Source organism: Capsicum annuum, chromosome 7 (genome assembly GCF_002878395.1).
Source record: "Capsicum annuum cultivar UCD-10X-F1 chromosome 7, UCD10Xv1.1, whole genome shotgun sequence".
Classification (NCBI taxonomy): domain Eukaryota; kingdom Viridiplantae; phylum Streptophyta; class Magnoliopsida; order Solanales; family Solanaceae; genus Capsicum; species Capsicum annuum.
Genome location: NC_061117.1, coordinates 225,065,704 through 225,089,074, shown reverse-complemented (window position 1 = coordinate 225,089,074; position 23,371 = coordinate 225,065,704). Strand labels below are relative to the sequence as shown.

At 34.6% G+C, this 23,371-nt stretch overlaps 4 protein-coding genes across 8 annotated transcripts; 2 read left to right on the top strand and 2 right to left on the bottom strand.

The window, feature by feature from the left end:
- Positions 1-541: 541 nt before the first annotated feature.
- On the bottom strand, positions 542-3,729 carry LOC107878806 (nuclear transcription factor Y subunit B-3). Of its 4 annotated transcripts, none has more exons than XM_016725940.2 (2): positions 3,238-3,729; positions 542-1,390 (listed from the first exon to the last, which is right to left on the bottom strand). In XM_016725940.2, the coding sequence occupies exon 2, from the start codon at positions 1,346-1,348 to the stop codon at positions 788-790; it is 561 nt and encodes a 186-aa protein (XP_016581426.1). In that variant the 5' UTR covers positions 1,349-1,390; positions 3,238-3,729; the 3' UTR covers positions 542-787. The 4 variants fall into 4 exon arrangements, with proteins under 4 accessions (XP_016581426.1, XP_016581427.1, XP_016581428.1 ...); XM_016725941.2 differs by having other exon boundaries at positions 3,495-3,729; XM_016725942.2 differs by having other exon boundaries at positions 3,359-3,724.
- A 2,972-nt stretch (positions 3,730-6,701) lies between these two features.
- LOC107876942 (cleavage and polyadenylation specificity factor subunit 6) lies at positions 6,702-12,390 on the bottom strand. Of its 2 annotated transcripts, none has more exons than XM_047393370.1 (3): positions 12,228-12,390; positions 9,707-11,999; positions 6,702-7,237 (listed from the first exon to the last, which is right to left on the bottom strand). In XM_047393370.1, the coding sequence occupies exon 2, from the start codon at positions 11,979-11,981 to the stop codon at positions 9,909-9,911; it is 2,073 nt and encodes a 690-aa protein (XP_047249326.1). In that variant the 5' UTR covers positions 11,982-11,999; positions 12,228-12,390; the 3' UTR covers positions 6,702-7,237; positions 9,707-9,908. The 2 variants fall into 2 exon arrangements, with proteins under 2 accessions (XP_047249326.1, XP_047249327.1); XM_047393371.1 differs by lacking the exon at positions 6,702-7,237 and adding an exon at positions 9,286-9,626.
- A 5,302-nt stretch (positions 12,391-17,692) lies between these two features.
- LOC107878805 (vegetative cell wall protein gp1) lies at positions 17,693-18,379 on the top strand. Its single transcript, XM_016725939.2, has one exon. It carries the CDS (start codon positions 17,693-17,695, stop codon positions 18,377-18,379), a length of 687 nt encoding a protein of 228 aa, XP_016581425.2.
- Positions 18,380-21,471: 3,092 nt separating this feature from the next.
- LOC107878803 (fasciclin-like arabinogalactan protein 1) lies at positions 21,472-23,258 on the top strand. The gene has a single exon (XM_016725936.2). It carries the CDS (start codon positions 21,777-21,779, stop codon positions 22,980-22,982), a length of 1,206 nt encoding a protein of 401 aa, XP_016581422.1. The 5' UTR covers positions 21,472-21,776; the 3' UTR covers positions 22,983-23,258.
- The last annotated feature ends 113 nt before the right edge of the window (positions 23,259-23,371 follow it).

Sequence of the window (23,371 nt, the reverse complement as noted above, 5' to 3'; positions counted from 1 at the left end):
GGATTCATCTCAGTATAATTGTATTGCTGAGTTTTTTCACTTTGCTTTTGTTGTGTTTTTTAAAGCGTTTCTGCCTTCAGGGCATTTGTCCAGTGGTAACAAAGTTTTTATTATGTTAAATCAGTTTTGGATTTTGCTGTTCATGAAATTTTGAAATTTTAGTGGAGAAGGGCCGATCGGTTGTCGGTTGTCTGTTGTATCTATAACCCAAACAAACGATCACTTCTTCACGAGGTTCCATACTTATCACTCGATAACAAATATTTGCATCGAGGTGTGCTGTAATACGAAGAGAGTGATAGTTTAAGTAGGTTAAAGAGAACCAAGGATAGTTCGAGTTTCAAGTCTAAGTAGGTTAAAGAGAACCAAGGATAGTTCGAGTTTGAAACTCGTAAAAAAGTGATAGTTTCGGTCTGTTATTTATCATTAACTCAAAGAAAAACGTCAGTTCTTCTACCAAAATTGTTGTAGTCGGTCTACCTTAGTACCATCTAAGGTCACAAAATTCATCCTATTAACATTGCTATGATACAAATTCCAGTGAACAAAGTAAACCATTTGTTACACTAAAAAGTTATTAAAACATCAATTAATAGATAAACTATGGTGTACTAAGACAATTACAATCCATTAAACTACCATGTTTACACCACATTGTAATGTAAACATATTTACAAAGTCTCTTTATGTCCTTCACTAGCTATAACGTTCATACTTCACCTGTTGACAATTCAAGCAACGCGATTTTCAAGTTCTGGTACATCTTTGTAGTTCCGGGATGTCACAATTACCTCGGCCTCCCAACATCAGGAAACCGCGACTCAGCAGTACCGACTCCTGCACCATTCTCAGCTGCCTGACTATATACTCCGGTACCATACGCGTGCCCTTGATGGTGTTGACCTCCCATCATCATCATCCCATACTCCTCAACATAACTACTACTCATATTCACTGATCCACCATTGTCTTTCTCTCCAGTAAGCCCACTTTTTTGCCCTTCTAAATCCCTAAACCTTCGCAAATAAATCTTGAGTGGCTCAATATACTCTTCAAAACCAAGAGTTGTCATTGCCCATAACAAATCATCACCATTTATTGTCTTCCTTTTCTCTCTTTGACACTTATCTGATGCTTCCCCTGTGATGAAACTGATGAATTCAGACACGCATTCTTGAACTACCTCTTTAGCATCCTTCGATATTTTCGCGTTAGCTGGTAATGCTTTCTTCATTATTCTACTTACATTTGCTATTGGAAGGAACCTGTCTTGCTCTCTCAGTGAACTCTCAATACTGTTGCTGTTGTTCTCTCTATGTCCTCCTGATTCATTGTCCGAATCCGCCATCGAAATCTTGTTCCTTAAATCTTGATGATGATGTTACAACACCTGTGAAATTACATAGCAACTGCAACAAGTGAATAACAAGGAAAAGAGGCAAAAAGACTCAAACTTTATGCATCTATTCTTGTTATTCTTAACCAAGTTTGGCCAATTTTCATAAATACCGATAGTTTGAACCATAATTACAGAAAATCCCGACATTTATTATATTTACAGAAAATCCCTTCTTTTAGGCTCAAATAAATGTGTAAATATTCATTTGCTAAAGATACATTTTTTTTCAAAAAGAAAAGGATTTTAAAAACGGCAAGTAACTAATTAGCGTTATTCCAGAAGCAATTAATGAAATAGTGATTGATCACCCCTCAAAAATAGAAACAGAATTCAGAATTCAAATTTCTTATACAGAATCAAGCTAATTCCTTCGAATTCTACCAAAATTCACAATCTCTATTTTTTTTCGCTTTTTTGAATTTTATAACGTAATCACAATGAACATTTCATGCCCTGCAAATATTAAAAGGTGGTCTTATCATTAAAATACAAAAAAGGGACAAAATTTACAAAAATCAAGAACTCTAAGGGGGTGGGACAAAAATAATCTCGACACTAACTAATATCCTTAACCAAAAGCTCCATAAAATATTCTTGCATTTTATCTCGAGACTATGATTCCCTAACCGTCGTAAACAATCTCTAATGTACTTAGGCTCCATTTGTTTTTTTTAAGATTCAGACGTGGGAATCTGAATGCACATCTGAATGATTAAGATGTTGTCTCTAAATCTAAAAACTGAATGATTAAGACTGTTTGTTTTTCAACATCTGAATGTGTAAAAAAAAATTAAAATATTTGTATACATAATAAAATAAAAAATAAAATTCAAATAAAAAATTAATTATATATTAAAAAAATATGTAATTTAATACAATAAAATCATTAGTATTTGATTGAGAAAAAATATTTATGTTTGTTAGTGTCAGTGGAAATAACTTATAATGGTGGTTGCGGTGACATTGATTGATGTTAGTGATTAATATTGTTGGTGGTGATAATTGTGATGGTTGGTATTATAGCGAATGTTATGATGGTGGTGGTGGTGGTTGTGATGTGACGTTGCTTGATGTTAGTAGTTTAAGGTGTTGATTGTGTTGGCTGAAACATGAATGCATGATGATTGACGATGTGTTGGTGCTAGTTGGAGATGTTATTTATTGTGATGGTGGAGATGGTTGTTAGTAGAGATAAATTGTAGCGATGGTACTGGTTAAAGTAGTGGTAGAGGTGGCATTACTAGTGACAATGGTAGTAGCGGCCAAAGAATGTGTAGAGGTTGTGATGTATTAGTGGTAGGTAGTGGTGGTACTAGTTGTGATAGATGAGTTGGTTGGTAGTAGAGATTGACCGCTAGTGGTTGCTGATTGTGGTGTTGTTAACGGCAGTGGTGGTGGTGAATATAATTAGAATAAAAGAGGTAGTAGGTGTGGTATCGGTTGACAATTGTGGTTGGTAGCGGTATTTTTAGTCGATGGTGGTTGTGACAGTGGAGGTGGTTTGTGGTGATTGACAATGGTGATGGTGGCAGAGATGGTTAGTGGTGGTAACTGCTGATCATGAATAAAATAATGAATATTATTCAACACCAAAATATTCGACCTATTAAGATTTGGTTCTAGATCTGAATGATTAAGACCTATTCAAACCTATTAAGAGTCAAAACCTTAATAAAAACTAAATACACTTAACGATCTAAAATCTGAACTATTTATATTCAGATCTTCATTAAGTGCAAACAAATGAGGCCTTAGTAGAGAACAACAAACAACAACAACATACTCCAACATAATCAAACAAGTGGATTCTGAAAAGCGTAGCGCATATGTAACCTTACCCCTAGTGAAGATAGAAAGACCGCTCCCGATAGACCCTCGAATCACTTAAGTACTTTGTAGAGAACAGCCACATAATCACACAAGTAGGTTCAAAGGAGAGTAGTGCGTACATAACCTTACCCCTGCCTAGTGAAGATACATAGACCGTTCCCGATAGACGCTCGAGTCACTTAAATACTTTATAGAGAACAACAAACAACAACACCCAATATAATCACACAAGTAGATTCTAGGGAGAGCGTAGCGCGAACGTAACCTTACTCCTAGTGAAGATAGATAGACCATTCCCAATAGACGCTCGAGTCGATCACTTAGTACTTTGTAGAGAACTTAATAGTTAAAATATTGATCTACCTATGATATTGCAAACAAGCTATAGAACAAAGAAAATGGAGAAAATATTTTAGGTGGAATTTTACATGAAATATAACAAACAAAAAATTGAGGCAATGAGTGTATAGATATAGACTTAGGATAAGATAGAATATATTGAATTGTTTTTTGGGTGGAAATGGTGTTTAAAAAAATGGTATGGGGATGTATACGTGGAAGTATATGATTGGTTGTTGGTTTAGCCAAAAGATCAGGGGCGTCAATATCGTATATGGGGTAATGGTCGGCTAGGATAGGATATTTTATCGTTGCTTACGTGGACCACTAGTTTTTTATTTTTTAAAAATATCTTTTGGGAATAAATTTAAAATATCGTTTTGAATTTCTTGATAGAAAGGTGCGGAGAACGTGTATTAGGATAAAAGATGACTAGGATAGGTGTTGTCTTCGGTGACGAAGCCACCTAATGATTAGGGATTCATCCGAACCCCCTTCGATGTAAAATTATGTTATTTATATATAGTGAAAATTATTTTTTATGTATATATTATTGATGTTGAACCCCTTCTGTTAGTTCGTATGCCTATATTTTATGATTTGACCCCCTGGTGAAAATTCTAACTCCTCCACTGATTGTCTTGCTTAGCGAGGGTTTATGGTTGTTGAGTTTGTTGATATACCAGTCATAGTATTATCATTCCTGCTTGTAATATATATTGTAGTTTGGTGTTTAGTATTTCATAAAAACACTTTCCTACGACATCAGTATAATCCCTTCGAAAAGTCTTAATATCTTATGAAGATAGAGAAATTGTTTTAAGAAGATTTTCGACTCAAATAAAGCATAAGAAAAATCAAGAAGGAAAAGCAAGTATAATAGCAAAGAAGTCATGCTGAAAATAATAAAGAATTGTGAAACTATTTAATTGCTAGTTAGAATTATACAGGTGTAAATAATATAAAGATTAATTGGTTATACATAATTTAATTATTCCATCTTCATTCATGTATAAAATAATATATAGATTTTTATATAACTTACACATGCTTCACTAATTATGTGAATTTCTAAATTTCAATCAAACACTATATTTGATGTTTTGAGTTTTATAAATAATTATAAAGAAAGAGTGTACATAGAATCTTATCCTACCTAGAGAAGATTGTTTTTTAAAAAAAAAATGAAAAAAAAAACTTATTTTAACTCTCGACTCAAATGCAACAAGTCAAAGTATTTATAAAAAAGAATATAATACCGAAAGAAACATAATCAATTAATAAAGAAAGTAGTACAAAATATTTAAAAAGGAAATAGTAACAATAAAAAGCGAGTCAACCACCTACTATCCTTTTATAGCTACAACTAGGGTGTACAAAAATCGAATCGACCGATAAAATAAGTCAATAAAAATATTATTGATTTATTGTTATTGGGTTAACAATTTTTTAATAATTTTATAAAAAAATTATTGGGTTATTAATTCGACTTGTTTTTTTCTTATTGAGTTATTGGGTAAACCAATAACTCAATTAGAATAAATATATATATATATATATATATATATATATATTAATTTCACTTTAATTTCTATAAATTAACAAACCTATTATTTCAATTATACAAACTCTTAAATTTTTCTTACAACATTTAGTTCAAACTTGAAATTCTTGTAAATTAAAACACATCATGTAGGATTTTTCGTTACAAAGATTCGATTTTTTTTTCATGTTAGTTACTACTATTTATATTTTATGAATATTTTTTTATCGATTAAACCGAAAACCGAACCGATAAGGACTAAAAACCGATAAACTGAAAATCGACAAAAAATATCTTATTAGTTTGGTTATTGATTTATCATATTTAAAAATCGAAAACCGATAAATCAAATCGATAAAATATAAAATCGAACCGAACCGACCGATGCACACCTCTAATAACTATAGCTATGCACTAATGCACGCACACATGAAGCAAAGTTCTCTGGCAGACAAAGAACATACAATAACAACATATCCAATATAACCGTGCAAATAAAATCTAGAGAAGAAAGAGAATACATAGATCACACCCTACCTGGTGAAAGGTAGGTGGACTTTTCAAAAGGCCCTCGAATCAAGTGCAACAAGTTAAAAAGTATTTATAAAAAAAATATGATAGTGAAAAAACTAAATCCTATTTATAGGTAAAGAGAATACGTAGACCTCACCCTTTTCCTGGTGGAAGGTAGACAGACTGTTCTCAAAAGGCCAGCGACTCAAGTGCAACAAGTCAAAGTAAAAATACATGAGAATAATACTACAACAAACAACAGTGAGAAGTGCTCTCAGGCTCCCACCAATCCTAAACCAGAAAAGCAAGTCAAAGCACAATTACCCACTACCATTCTCTATCAAATCTAAACTTCATACTCCCTATTTAGGACCATGTTCTCAATATGCTAAAGCGACACCATATCCAGTCTAATCATCTCTTTCCAATACTTCTTGATCTACCTCCTCCTCCCCTCGTTCCATTATATCCAACCTCGCACAACTAGTGACATCTCCTCTTCACGTGTCCAAATCATCTCATTCTCGCTTTCTTCATCTTATCCACAATAAAGGTCACTCCCACCTTGACCAAAATATCCACATTCAAGATACTCTCTCTCCTGACATGCCCACACATCCATCTCAACATCTTTCACTTCTACAACTTGCATCTTTTGAACACGAGAGCTTTTGACTAACCAACACTCCGCCCTAACACCAGTTGATTAAATCAGCCCTATTAGAACTTGCCTTCAAGTTTTGATGGCCCCTCTTTTATCACACAAGACTCCAAAAGCAAAACCTCTATTTCATCTACCCTAAAACAATACTATATGTGACATCATCATTGATCTCCCCAATCCTCAGATAAAAGTCCCAAGATACTAGAAACTTACCCTCTTAGAAGATGACCTGTGTATCAAAGCCTCACTTCCATGCCTACCACCTCATATAATAGACAACATTCCTCGGGTAAAACTCCGAAGATACTAGAAACTTACTCTCTTGAAGATGACCTGTGTATCAAGCCTCACTTCCATGCCTACCACCTCATATAATAGACAACATACAAGCAGACACAAAATGCAACACACAGTATAAAAATGTGGAGTTCATTTAGAATGACAGAAACCCTTCCATTGTTAGTATATTCCATGTACATTTTTCAAAAACTAATAACAAGAAAATCTATGTACATTTGCAGAAGAAGAATTAGCCCTAAACAACATCATATGCCCAACAAAAAACTGGGTCAAAAACAAACTAAAGATGATACAAAGAGAAAAATGATTAGTACAACAAATGCCAAAGCAAGTAGGGAGCAGGACCGGCGCCAACCTGTGTCTCAAATCCTCCTGACACATTACATCAAATAGCAAATGTCTACGATAATCTATGGCTCGGCTTACAACAAATTCAAGTCACAAGTCACCAAACATAAGATTATTCATGTCACATTCAACAAAAACACAAATTAAAAAAGAGGCTAAAAACTGAGATAAAAGGTTCCACTAGCAGTTCAATCTTCACTAAAGAGGTAACACCATGTAATATAACAATGCTTCCTTAGACAGAGGCTTCAAGGGGTTTCCTTCCATACTTCTTCCAACAGCTTGCTCTACGTCCTCCATGCTTTAATCACAAGAAACCAAAGAATATTTGTCATCAACATTTTTGCAGAAAAAGAATAATCAAGATAGGAACAACAACCAGTCTCATGTGGAAAAGATCAAAGTACAAAAGTCTAAATTAGCACACAACTGCTATTCCTCATAGCCGAGCAAATTGGGGTTGGCTGCATGTATCCTTCTTAATAACCAGGTTTCTCTCATTAAAATCATCACAGGCCCCCAAAGAAAGTGTGTACTAGAAATAAAAAAGCACTCCGGTCACCTAACATAAGCAGCATCCCAAGGAAAATGCCATACTTCATTTAGAAACAACTTAACTTTAAGCTTTTTTGATAAGAAGTTGTAATAATTTAACTTTAAGCTTCCCACCTAACCTTACATGAGATGTTTTTTCTTGGAATGATCTATAACTCAATCAATGTTTGTGAATTGTTTTAGATCACAATTCTCAGAAAGTTCTTTTTTAATGAAATATCCGGTATTATAAATGGCATGAATGAGACATCTAGCCTTCAGGGAGTAATTTGCAGTTGACGTTTCACCAAAATATACTCTATTCCTCTACTTCCAAACACGTTGGATCTTTCCAAGAAATCCAACTGATGTAGGCATCCTTGATACTTTCAGGTATGACTCAGTTTAGTCAAAAAAAGTCTTTCATCCTTTCTTAAACTTCTTGCCCAGTCAAACACAACCACATAAAATGGCACAGAGGGAGTATTAAAAGAGAACAGTATTTCTATTAAAACTACTACAAAATCTCAAGCTTCTATTGGAAATGCATCACTTTCTATTTACATTCCTTAACAAGTATAAGAACCTGAGAGAAATGTTAATTATGTCCCTCCATAACAAAGGAGTAACTGACAGCCTCAGAGGGTTTCCAAAATGCCATATGTTTCTCAAATTTCCCAAATACCAAAACTAGACATACATCAGCATGAAGGATATCACATAACAACAAAGTGCAAAGACAAAGAAACTGATGGCTTACAACAACAACAAACCCAATGAATTCCCACCAAGTGGGGTCTGGGGAGGGTAAAATGTACGCAGTCCATACAAAAGATATATATGCTGTTTACTTACAGAACTGAATGAGTAACTTGACACTTTACCCAAGAAACATCCATTTCCCTATGGTTCTTATTTTATCAGTCACTTTCTTATGAAGTTAAATTCTACATGAAACATTACATTGCATGTTTACTGACCAGCTGCAGCAATTTTTCTTCAATCTCAGAGGCATCTCCTGGATCATGCCTCAAAAGATTGATGAGACTCAATTAAATATGGAGGAAGCTGGATTTGGAGCTAGAAACAGTGACAGATGGAGGATGTTTCCTGCTTGCATCTGGTGGACTATATGAAGAGAAAGAACTGATAGGTGTTTTGAAAATAGGAACAGAAACCTACAGGAGGTTAAACTATATATGTATATATGTATGTATGTATTGTTGTTCTGTTTTTGGTGAACAAATGTCTACTCCAATGACACCGAGCCGTTGCAAGATGTTTTAGGGTCCATCTAGAGTCAGGTTTATCTCTGAAGAAGATTTATACTTCCTTTTTATTTGTAAACATGGTTTTCCAGTACTACCTAAGTACTGATTTAAGTAAAAATGTTACCAGTTTTAAAAAAAAATCTATGTGAAACATCATTTGACCATGAATATTTTTTACTTTTTTTTCCGGAATTGAATTCCGGAAATCATGTTTGGAGATAAAATCCCGGAATTCAACTTGATTATGAAATTTTCCCGAATTTGAAAAACACCAAGCAGTTGTTTTCACTTTTTCACTCCAAATCCGAAATCACTTGCAAAAATTCAAAAACAACTCCAATTTGTATTCATGGCCAAACACAACTCCAATTTCCAAATACCATTTTTCATTTTGAAAACAAAATCAACTTTTTTCATATTTCACAACTTTCATGGCCAAAAAGGCCCTTAAATCTTCTTTTTTCCAGCCAAGTATGCGTACATCCTACCCTCCCCAGACCCCATTTGAGGGATGACATTGGATAAGTTGTCGTTGATAGAAATATTTTTAATAAGGTAACAGTGTATTCTTCAGTACCAAGATGGTACTGGCAGTCAAAAATTTACAGAACATAAAACATCTTCTAAATTACAAGGAATCAAAAAAGTCTACAAGTGATACAGTATCCTGTGTACAGTTCTCTTTACACCAGAATTGAAAAGACAAAAAATACTTCAGCCTTAGCACATAGAATTACAAGCAAGTCACAAGAAAAGCGCTTTCCATGAATGACCAGCGTCAAACAGTGAAAACTTTGGTAAGATTAAGTTCCACAGAAATAATAGTAGTCCCCTCCCAACTAGCCCATTGTGCTTGAGAAGGCCCTTCGGATAAAGAACATCCTCCTAAACAAGGAAATAGCAAATGCAGATAATATTCATTACCGAAAGCAACTAATTCAATGTAAGAGGAGTTGTGAACTTACTTCTTAATGCTGAAAGACGAGTGCTCCTTGAACAGGAAAAGAGCATAAACGGAACATTTCAGAGAGCAACTGTTTGATGAAGGCAGGTAGTAAAGGAAGCCTCTTAGTAGAAAGCCTGAATATAAATGGCAAACCCTTAGTGGATTAGCTCCTAATCGATCTCATAGAAGTATCCTTGAAAATAAGTAGGCAAGGCCGCAGATCACTCATTAGTTATACGTCGCCTCTTCCCATAATCAGCATCCCTTGATCTTGACCGATGGTCTTCCTCATGTGATAATCGTGATTTGCTGTGTCCCCTAGATGATCTTCCTCGGTCATCATCATCATATTCTTGCTCACGGTCCTTGTACCTATGATGATCAGCATATCTATCTCTATCATCCCTATGACGATCACGATCACGATCTCGATCCCTCTCACGATCGCGACCTCGTTCTCTAGAACGTTCACGATCCCGGTCCCTCTCCCTGTCTCGTGCAACATCTCTATCATCTCGGTATCTCTTCTCTGACCAATCCTGATCATGCCCTCTATCCTTTTCACGAGCCATGTCTCTATCGTAGGAAGGTTCTCTGCCATCTCGATGTTTTCTCTCTGTAGAACCAGACCAATCACGCTCTGATCCTCTTTCTTTCTCTTTCAAGTTATTAGGCCAAGCCCCTCTATCATGAGCTACTTCTCCATACTGATGATCAGAACCAGCTTCTTCTGCATAACTTGACTCTCCTACTCTACCACCATGCTCGTCGCCAGCCCATCCACCTGCATTAGGTTCTGACCACATCCCCATGTTAGGCCCCTCCATACCAGCAGCAGGCATCATCCCCATGCCATTCATTGGCATGCCTCTACCGAAGAATGCGGGATTTACATGAGGAGCTACTCCAGGCATACCAACTCCTCCAACAGGTGGAAAAGATGATAACATACTAGGAAATGGTGGGGCGGGACCACCAGGAAATCCTCCATAACCACCCATTCTCCCCATAGGCCCTCCAAAAGCAGGATCAAAGCCTTGACCCATCATTGTTTGAGGATGCATAAGTGGAGGTGCACCACCCATACCTTGTCCAAATCCACCTCCACCGTTTCCCATCATTCCCCTTCCTGCAATCCCACCAGGTCTGTTTCTCATAGGACCCACAGGCCCCCGATTTCCCATAGCTTGAGGACCTCCTCTACCCCAATTTCCTCTACCATAACCACCCCTGTTTCCATCTCCACCACCACCTTGATAATTACCACCAGTAGGAGTGTTGTTATTTCCAATTTTACCAGGAGCTTCACCAGGCCCCCGCCTTGCCTGGGGAACAGCAGTTTGGGTAACCTGTTGATTTCGATTCACCTGAGCCTCACCCATCCTCTTCACATTATACGGTGATGATGCAAACGCAACCACACATGGCCGCCCATTGAATACATGTCCATTCATGCCTTCCTTGCAAGCTGAAGCACCTGAGGAATCATGAAACTCAACCTGACAATATCCTTTAGACTTCCCACTAGCTTTCTCTTCAAAAAATTTCACCTCTTTCACAATTCCATACTTGCTCAACTCAGACTCCAGCTCAGCATCTGTCGTCCACCAATGCAAATCACCAACAAAAAGAATTGTCGCTCCACCACCACCTCCTCCACTACTAACACCCCCAACTCCCGAAACAACATTACCCGCCCCGTTCACATTCACATTAACCCCTCCTTGCCTAATCATACTGTCATTCCCCATATTACCAACATTACCAACATTTCCAACACCACCACCACCATGAGTCTGTTGTTGAACCATCACCTGATTCGAAACACTCCCACTCACCACCATCCTCTCCCCTAAATCCCCCATCTTATTCGATGGATTACTTAACTCAACCCTAAACCCCCCACCCCCACCCCCACCCGAAACCCCAGACCCAGCTGCACCACCACCTACAGACACTCTAGCAGATACCCCAGACACTACATCCTCCTCTTTCACAACCTCCTCCTGAAAATCGACACGCGCACTCTCATCTACCACTTGCGGCGTTTCTTCCACCACCACGGGAGGCGCAGCCACCGGAGCCACAGACTCAGCCTCAACCTTCCTCTCTACCTCATCATTCTTACGTAACGACTGAAGAAAATTCTCACCAACATTAACATCATTATAAAGATCTTCATAATCATCATCTTCTTCTTCAACAAACAAACCATCATCTGCCACCGCCGAAATCGCTTCATTCCTATGGAACTGCTCAATCGGCTCTCCACCAACTCCATCATTATCCTCCATATCCTCAACCTAACACACCTATAATTCCAAATCACTTCTTATCAACTCAAAACAAGCTCAAATTTTTCCAATAACCAAAAAAACCCAAAAAATCACAAAAATAAATAAATCAAAAGACACTAAATCGACATCAAGGGTATAATAACCTTATCAACTCAAAACAAGCTCAATTTTTTCAAAAAAAAAAATCACACAAAAAAACATATAATCAACAACAAATCGAAATTGAGGGTATAATAGTCTTACCGGAGGGTCCGCGAAGTTGAATTTTGTTGGAGAAGAGTGAAGAAAAGGGGAGAAACCCGAAACCCTAATTGTTCTGGAAAGTTGCGAGGTATTTTTTTCTGATAGGAAACTTAGAGGAAGAGGGGTAATATTTTGGCTTTAGTATTTTCTCGATTTTTTAAGGCTACACTAGATGTGTATTTCTTTTTTTAAAATACACTAGATGTGTACTAACATTTTGTCTTGTATATTGACTATTCACTAAAGCTAATTTAATTTGATTTTGTAAATCTTGTAAAAAAAATAAAATTGGTAATGGTATAAATTTGTTTTTGAGTAATTTTTATTTTATATGAGATCTTAAATGTTACACCTTTCTTTTATTTTGAAAAATAATTGTGATGTTCAGTCAAATTTCATATTTCCTCCGTCCCAAATTGAGATGACACATTGATTAAAAAAATAATTAATAGCATACCTAGTTTACCATAATACTCCATGTTTATATTTTAATTTGAAGAATAAGTAATTAATGCAAAGGGTAAAACATGAAAAGAAAAAAAAATTGTCGCTTCTTGATTAATAAAAAAAAAACAAGTAAAATGAAAAATCAAATTAAAAAATTTGAAACGGAGGGAGTAACTAGTTTTACGGGATATTTATCACCCCCCACCAATGACATGTATCACATATTGGTTAAAAAAAAGTAACACGTATCACATAACTCTATAGGTTAGAAAGGATTGTAAGAAATCACCAAGTGTTTTTAATGTTCACTCGGGCCAACTTTCAGGCGTCTTGACTAATTTTATCGGATATTTATCATATTCTACCAGTAACATGTATCATACAACTCTATAGGCTAGATCAGATGGTAAGAAAGCATCGAGTGTTTTTGTGATGTTCATTTTTCTTTGGTTTTAAGCATTTTTCTTTATAATGTATTTACAATAACAATAATAGTATATTTAGTTTAGTCCACAAAATGGAGTTCGGAAAGGATATAATATATGAAGACCTTATACTAATTCGAAGATAGAGAGAACGTTTTCGACAGATCATCAACTTAAAAAGTGAAAAGTTGACTCAAAAAAAGAAGTAACAAGGGTATGAGGAAACAACGGATCATAACAAAATAACAAATAGTAACAAAATGAAAACTATAATAGAATAATACAATAAAAGCTATATGAAACAAGAAATATTAACAAAAATTGAACTTATACTTAGTGTATTCCCACATAGTGAGGTTTGGGGAGGATAGAGTGTACGCAGACCATACCACTACCTCCGAAGAAGTAGAGAGGTTGTTTCCGATAGACTCTCGGCTTAGGACTGAACATTATAATGGGTAGTTTGAAAGCAGTACGAAGCATTCAAAAGGAGCCGTAGCACCGACGGAAAGAATCTCTTAAACATAACAGACAATATTTTCTTTGATATGATTTCGATGACAACCTTTTTACCTTCATAATATTGAGATAAAATTGTGTATACACAACCTTCCATATTCCATTAAAAAATTACACTGAGCATGTCGTTATTATACGTATATTATATGAGATCTTACATTTATTTAGTTCACTTTTAAAGATTTTTATTGAATATTAAAATTTAACTAATTAGCTTATAGAGTTTAATTTAAGCATCAGTTGAAAATCACAATACTTTGAAAAACAAAAATGTGTATGTATGTGTTATATTATATTGATGGATGTAAGGTGTTAACAATTGAATCATATTTGATGATCAAACTGAAATGTTAATTTTTATTTCCTTAAATATTTTAGTCAAGAGTTTTTATTTCTAAAAGCGATTAAAAGAGATGTATAACAGAGAACACGTGAGAAGTTTTTTTTTTTTTTTTTAAGTATTGTAGTATAAAAATTCATAAATACTTTTCCCCCCTTCTATTTGGACAACTATAACAAAGAACTAGTAAATATGTTACTTAGAATCATATGTTCCATTTAACTAAATGTAATATTATCATTGCTCCAATTTGATTTATCAGTGACTTAGTTGTTCAAATCGAAGCAAATGTGTATTTTCTTCATCACTATAAATGAATCTCCATGGCCCAAAAAGAAAGGAAATTTTATTAGTTAAGTGATAAATTTTGATCAAGATTTAAAATATGTTGATTCAAAATCGTTCAGGATAGTTGAATCTCAAATCGTTATTTAGAGTGAACATCAAATCATTTGCAACCAAAAATACTAATATCAAGTTCTCAAGCCTTTAATTCAAACGCACTATTATAATTTAATATCAAGCATCCAAACACTTGAAGAAAAAAAAAATCTATTTACAACTTCTATTCTTCATATAATTTGGACCTTATGTTTTTTTTAATAATATAGAGTACTTTTATTAGGCAACAAAATTAAGTTTTGAAATAAAACACAGCATAATGTCTCCTAATACATAAGTTTTCTATTTGTAAAAGCAATTGAGGATTACCTCAATTAATTTAAGACATAATTGTAGCTGGTGAAGGTGTTCACAATTGAATCGTAATCAATAACTCAATAAAAAATAAGTTATATTTTTTCATTCCTTCAAATATTTTAATTTGGAGCTTGTATTTTTGAGGGAAATGAAAGAGGTCTAGTAGAAGGCATGTAAGGCTTTTTTGTTTTTTTGGAGTGTTGTGATTTTAATTAAAGCGCAATACTAACGTTTATATAAACTATATATAAGTACTTTTTATTCTATTTGGACAATTTCTTTTAAATTAGGAAAGACGACTTTAAAAAAAAAAAAAAATTGGGCTAAAGCCCATTTTATAAAACAAAAACGAACCCAATTTATGTTTACATTCAGACAAGTCAAGCCCAAAAGGGGCCTCACCCTAATCCAACAACAATAAATATCCGACAACCAAACATTAGGTCAAATTAGGAAACCAGCTCCGCCTCTTTGTGTCTCTTCTCGCTACCATCGAAGCTCTGATTTTGATTTGGCTCGTCGTCTTTATTCTCCTTACCCATTGAAGCTAAGTCTTTAATATTTAGCTCTCTTTCCTCCGATCTTTAGTTTTGTGGGTTGAGCTTCAATAGAAGCTGATACCACCACCTCTACTATCGGTTAGATCTAAAAGAACTAAGATTTGAGTACAATGTTATAATCAGTGCTATAAATTATTTCTATTTATATCTAGGGATTTCATATTTCTGATTTACCTATTATTTGAATGCTCTGACCTTCAACATCACGAAATCTCACTGGATCTGATTTACTCATGATCTGATCTCATCAATCTAATCACACATAAATATTTCATTTTTTGAAAACATAAATCTGGTGAAAAAAGATGAGAAGATTACCTGAATTTGAGTCTTGATTTATAGTGTTTCTTTTTGATATTTTTTAAATTAGGCACTAATTGATCTTTTTTTATTCCGTCATTCTTTTAGTAAGGAGCTTATACTTTCGAGGGCGAACTACAGAGATGTGTAACAAAGGGCATGGGAGGATATTTTATTTTTTTTGAGTATTATGGTTTAAACTGAAGCTTAGGTACTAGGCTTCAATTGTAATCACAATACTCTCAAAAACAAAATAGACTCACTCTTCCGCCCATCTCTTTTGTTCCCCTGAAAATATAAGTTCCTTATTAAAAGATTTGAAGAAATTAAAAGAAACTAGTTTCAATACCTAATCTAAAAAATATCGCAAAGAAACACCAGAATCAAGACTCAAATTCAGGTGATCTTTTCATCTTTTATGACCATGATTATATTTTTAAAAAATAAAATGTTTGTGTGTGATTAGATTGATGAGATTAGATCATAAGCAAATAAAATATTTAAAAATAGTATTTGATTGTCATTGTAGATTTTTAACAATAATTAAAACATCTTTCTTTTCTACGTTTCCTAGATTAGGTACTGAAATTGGTCTTTTTTATTCCTTCAAACTTTCAGTAAAGAGCTTGTACTTTAAGGATCAAACTAAATAGATGTGTAGCAGAGGACAACTGAGAATATTTTATTTTTTAGAGCATTGTGGTTTCAACTGAAGTTGTCCTTAATAAGTTTTTAAACTTTATAAACTTGCACAGACACAATAGCTTCACGTATATATACACATGTACACATATACACACACGCATACTAATTTTATGTAACGTGTCTTGCACGCAGATGTCAAGTTGTTAGTATATGAATAGTCGTATAGTGAGTTTTTTATCGACGGTAAGATGTTTTGGTTATCGTTTAAATCTACAAAGATAAACAATCAAAATTATATTAGATATCAATCAAATACTATTTTTTTATTTACTCATGATCTAATCCCATTAATCTAATCACACATAAATATTTTATTTCTTAAAAACATTAATCATTGTGAAAAAAAGTGAAAAAATTATCTGAATTTGAGTCTTGATTCATGATATTTTTTTTTCGATATTTTCTAGATTAGGCACTGAAACTGATTTTTTTTATTTCGTCATTCTTTTAGTAAGAAGTTTGTACTTCCGAGGGCAGGTAGGGATCTTTTGATTCTTTATAATATTGTGCTGAAGCTTAAGTACTAAGCTTCAGGGACTCTAAAAAACCAAATAGCCTCACTCTTTGCACATCTCTTTCATTCGGCCTCAAAATTATAAGTTCCTTACTCAACGATTTAAAGGAATAAAAAAGAACTAGTTTTAATACCTAATCTAGAAAATATAAAAAAAAAGTCACTACGAATCAAGACCCAAATTCAGGTGATCTTTTTTCACCATGATTTACGTTTTCAAAAAATTAAATATTTGTGTGTGATTAGATTGATGAGATCAGATCATGAATAAATAAAAATAAAAAAATAATATTTGATAAACATCTTTGTAAATTTTTAACGCTATCCAAAACATGTTGCCTTGATAAAGATGATTCATATACTAATAACTCGACATACACGTGCAAGCCACGTTACGTGAAATTAGTGCATGTGTATATATAAATTTCATGCAACGAGCCTTGCACTTGTAACTATTAACTATCTTAATTCACATCCTTCGTACGTTTCCATTAAATATTATTGATAAGTTGTAACTGCTCAATTTAATGTCTAATCACCTTCCTCTGTCTCGCCTCAATTCATTCATAGCTAACCTCACGTACCTCCACATGAAGACATTCAAGCACCTCTTCATCATACGCCCACATTCATAAACACAAAATCTTAATTTTATACTTGAGTGCAAATATCGAACACGAAATTTTTTTTACCGAACCCATTTATGAAAACAAATATGAGAAACGGCTATATTACTAGGGACAAACCGTACCGCTTTAGCATTGGGAGCCCATGTTTAGCAACGGTCATTTCACTTTTTTAAATTTTAATAAACGCAACGTTTAATTTCACTTCCTATATAAACATTTCTCCCCAAACATTCCCTTCACATTATTCATCGGAATTTATTTATTCACCGGAATATTCTATAATTTCATCGGAATATTCTCTTCTTTCTCATTTTCCTGCAGTACAAAATGCCTAAATTATTTGCTATTGCTTTTATCCTTTTGCTCGTATTGAATTCCGGCGAGGCACAAAATGCACCTTCTCAAGCACCGGTTTCTTCTCCGGTGAATTCTCCGGCAGTAAAATCTCAAGCACCAGTTTCCTCTACGGCAAAATCCCCGGCACCGGTTTCTTCTCCGGCAGTAAAATCTCAAGCACCAGTTTCTTCTCCGGCGAAATCTCCGGCAGTAAAATCTCAATCACCGATTTCTTCTCCGGCAAAATCTCCGGCACCTGTTTCTTCTCCGGCAGTAAATTCTCAATCACCGATTTCTTCTCCATCAGTATCTCCGGTTTCTTCACCATTGGCTCCTAAAGTCAGTCCGTCAAATTCACCAGTTCAGTCTCAGCCACCTGCAGATTCTCCGGCGATCACTCCGGTGTCATCTGTACCAACTCCGTCGAGCACTCCGGCGTCTTCTCCAGTGGCAGCGGAGGTTCCGGCGAGTACTGTGACTCCATCGGTATCACCAAGCATTCCGTCAAGTTCAGCAAGTCCGGCAGAGTCCGTTAAAGGACCAACATCGGCGACGGCGAGTTTATCGCCGGAAAGTTCACCGGGTCCAATTGCCGATGATACTTCCCGGGCAATTTCGATATTTGAAGTGCCGATGATCGTAAGTGGGCTTGCTATTTGGGCCGCTTTGTCAATTTGAATGCCTCTTGGCCCATTTTGATGGCTACTATTATTAGTAATTTATTGTAATGTAATTTATTTCACACTTATATTCATTAAAATCAATGTAGTGTTCTACTTTTGTATTTTAATTTTATTGCTCATCATTTATATAAATAGTGAAATTCGAATTCCTTAATATTATCTCATTTCTCTTACTATTATTTTTTTTATATGCTTTTTCGTGCTTTCTTTAGCATTTTTAATTTCTCCAGACTTCCTGATTTATGTTATTTTCTTTTCTCAAATTTAATTTATATTGCTTGTCTTGAGTCGGGGGTCTATTGGAAACAACCTTTCTACTTCTCCTGAAGTAGTGGTATGGATTGCGTACATTTTACCCCCAGACCCCTCTAGGTGTTTACTTGAATGTAGAATATTTATTGGAAACAACCTATCTAGTCTCTACTTCCTAAGAGGAGCGGTATTATGGGATTGAAGTATATATATATTGTTGTTGTTTTGTCGTCATTGTTGTAACTCATTGCTAGGCATCTTAAGAGTGTGGAGCAAAATGTCCTTTCCCCAAGTTGGCGTGACAGTTAGTGGGGAAGGTGTGTTTTTGAGCTACTTGACTTGCGATAAAAACAGTTTTTCTCGATATTTGACATTTAAAAAGTAGTAACATACGAGGCAGGACAACCCCATGAGAAAAGAAGTACTCTGAATTAGATGTTCCTAAAGTTGTTAACACTTACTTCCAGGACCTCGAGACTTGCACATCCCAGATCTTTTGTCTACCCGAATATTGTATTTTTCACCCCATGGACAAATGTTGTGCAATTAGTTTAAGTATAAATATTTGTCATGGGAATTTTTACATCTCATATGTACTTGTTTATTAAGACTTCTTGATTTTATATTGGTCAATTAGTGATAAGTATCTCATGTTTGAATCAACAATTCTATTTTCAATTTATCTGCCAAATTTAATCCTTTTTATACAATGCCACTTAATTTGCAAAGTTTTTTTTTCTACAAATACAAGGTCACCTCAATTGTTGCCTACGAGCTTAGAAGAATTGAAGTCTTCAACGGAGATGCACTTCCAATGTCACAAACTATATATCGATTTTGAAGTTGAAAATTGAAATTTCAAAATATGAGTTTTTGAAGTTGGTTTTTGGATACTGAAAAGAATTTGAAGCTTCTCCCCGGTCAAAGATAAATTTTTAAAATCCGACATGAACAAAAAGATATTTGAAGATAAATCTTCATAATTTAATCCAAAATCTATGGCCAAACGCGGGCATGATTTTGGGTAAACTCATTGCTGCACTAAACCCATCAAACACATAAGAGAGGTTAGAAATTGCGCGATTTGTGAGTTATTATACAAAAATAGGTATAGTGAATGGACATTCGAAGAATAGTGATTGCGGGTTTCTAAATGATTCCAAACACAAAATGAACCACACTTTGCCATAAATTAATGGTTGAATTGAATGAGTTGTAATAATTTAAAGGAAATCATAATCTAAACGACTGCGGACAACGTACACTATTAAAATTTCTCTTGACCAGTTAAAAATTAATTATCGAATCGATAAATCTTCTTCATACTTAATTAAAAGTTTCAAGAACGAGCTTTCTTATATGAAAATTACACGCAATACTCTTTCCTTTAAATGAACTTACGCGATATGAGTTTGGATTAAATAGAGTTCAAAGTGAATACTAGGGGTGCTTATTTGACAGTTCAATTGGATATCAACATTCACTCATTTTGAAAAATTAAGCAAAATATCCAGTATGTTTTATATAGATTCTTAGGAAAGCAAATCGATTAATATAAGAATACATTTTTTTTTTAAAGTGAAAGTAAAGAAAAGAAGTAATATAAGCGATATTTCATGTTAATTGTCTTCCTTTCATGGCTCACACCTCAATTAGGGCCGGGTTATCTTGTAAGTTGCACGTTATGTGAATCCAATAGTTTCTATCCAAATCATATTTACGCATTAACAAATTCACTAAAAATCTTTTAATTGTGAATATTCAATTATCACTTATGTTCTCAGCAATAACTTATAAACTTCAAATTCTAGATTTACTTTTAATTTCACTTCCACCCTCAATCTCCACCCTCCACCCTCCACAATATTACATATTGTTTATCTTTGATTCTACATAAATATTGTTAAAATATTTTTTTTTAATTACTTATAAAACAGCAAAAGAGAATAAAATTTAGGAGCACTTTTCCTTTCTATACCAAACACATCTAAAGAGAATAACATTTAAATTTGGAAAAGAACAGTATGTCTTTATGAAATATATAAGCCTAAAATATAAACATCTCAAATTTTCCATTTTAACTAACCAATCAATAGTCAATGGAGTAGAAAGACTATAGTATATAATATAGGAAAAATTTTCCAAAAAATTTGGCACATTTAACGCCATGATATACTCAATCAGACCACCATCTACCAATATTACTTTTTCCCCTAAATTATTTAATAAAACTATAAAACCAAAAATTGAACAAATTAGGAGAATGGTCCTTCTAACTCTTATAAAATAGTATATCAAAGAAAACAAATAGATAAAAGGGAAGGTAAGAGTAACATGAGAAAATTGAGAATGCTTTTTAAACTTTACACATAATGATGAAGTTCATGGAATTTATCACATGCATATTTGTTTGTTTATGAAGAAAAGGTGTAACTGAATCCTCATAATATTAACCAAAAGAAAAAAGAATTCCAGATGATATGGTGATGCTTTTTTATTTAAGTATATTGGAATACACACACATTTAGTGTGGAGGAGGAAGAAAAATATTCGCCAGGAAAAGTTATGAGATTTGATTTTATTTTTTTTGCGCTGGAAAATTCAATTATATTCTTAGGTATCCGGCCCAATATTTTTTTCATTAAGAATAAAAGTGTATTAATTGGTATGAACAATCGTAGTAGTGCATTACCTTGTTGTCAATTCATATTAGTAGTTGTAATATTGCTCTGATAGTTTCTTGTCCTTATTTTTCTGTTACTAACGGTTGTTTATTTGTAGTTATATTTTCTATTCCGTTACTATCGATTTGTTTTTGTTACTATCCCGTGTTTCTTATACTCCCGTTACTCTTTTTCTAAAGTTCTTTCGACTATTTTTTTTAATGGAAAATCTATGGAAAATAGTTTTGAGTAACATTTGAGTTCCACTTCCAATAACTACATTTATATGTGTAAAAACACATTATATTGTAAACATTGAGTGGTACCCTTTATGTAATATTAAGGTTAGTACTTTGTCAATAAATTTGCATAACTCATCAATATCTCCCTTGCCCCATTAGCATCTCCCTCTTTCACTCTCACTCAACCCCCCTCCACCCCGCATTCGCCGGAATTCCTCTCTCTTACAACAACACCATGCAACTTCCTTCATCGGCCACCGTGGCCACGGTGGTTCTCTCCCTAACTCTCCTTCTGTGTGCCACTGGAGCACACAACATCACACACATTCTAGCAAAACATCCACAATTCTCCACCTTCAACCATTACTTAACAACCACGCACCTCGCCGTGGAAATTAACCGCAGGCAAACCATCACTGTATGTGTTGTCGATGATGCAGGAATGTCGAAACTTCTCTCCAAACACCTTTCCAACTACGTTGTCAAAAACGTTCTCTCTTTTCATGTCCTCCTCGATTACTTCAGTGCGAAAAAGCTTCATCAGATTACTAATGGCACTGCACTTGCTGCTACTATCTTCCAAGCTACTGGTTCAGCTACAGGTTCTTCCGGTTTTGTCAACATTACTGATCTTAAAGGAGGTAAAGTCGGGTTCAGCCCCGCTGATTATGAAGGCCCTCCACCTGCCAAGTTTGTTAAATCCATTAAAGAGATTCCATACAATATCTCTGTTATTCAGATAAGTATGATTTTGCCTTCAGCTGATGCAGAAGCTCCGAGTCCAGGACCGATCCAGATGAACCTCACGACTCTAATGTCCGCTCATGGATGCAAAGTTTTCGCGGAGACTTTGTTGTCTTCTCCAGCTGAAAACACATTCGAGGACAATGTTGAAGGCGGATTAACAATATTTTGCCCCGGAGATGATGCAATGAAGAAGTTCTTACCTAAGTTTCAGAATTTGTCTGCAGAAGGGAAACAGTCATTGCTGGAGTATCACGGAGTTCCTATATACCAATCGATTTCAAATTTGAAATCTAATAACGGAGGTATGAACACTTTAGCTACCGATGGAAGTAAAAAATACGCTCTAGTTATTCAGAATGAGGGTGAAGATGTTACAGTAAAGACGACAATTGTGACAGCGAAGATCACAGGGACATTGATTGATCAACTACCACTAGCGATTTTCTCGCTTGATAAAGTGTTATTGCCTAAGGAATTGTTCAAGGCTGCTCCTACTCCTACTCCTGCGCCTGCACCGGCACCGGCACCAGAGGCTGACAGTGAATCTCCTAAGCATTCACCTGCATCTCCAGCAGATTCACCGGCTGATGGTCCAAGTGATGATGATGCTGATTCCGGCGCTGTAAAGTACAGCACAGGAACATCACTTGTAGGTTTTTTAAGTGTATGGTTGGCCTTCAAATTATTGATGTAAGTTTTTACTTGTATTTTAATTTGTTCTCTTAGATTTTTATGTTATTTTTCTTTGTTAATTTTAGGGGCTTTTAAGTTTTAACGTGACAAAAAGTTGACCAAATATGCTCATCAAATTAATGTTTGCAACTGTATTATTAGTCTATTTCTAGACTTGCTGTCTGGCTTTGTGGTTGCCTTATTTTCTAGAGAGTAGTTAATTATATTATTGAACAGCTACTCCCTCTATCTCAAATTATTTATCGTAAGAATATTAATTTGAAGGATTTTTTGGCCATTTTATTCTTATTTATGTCTTGTGATATTATCTTTTTACATCAAATATTTACCCTATTTATGCGTCATTTTGAGGTGTGAATTGAGAGGGAGCAAATACGGTGTTGTCACACC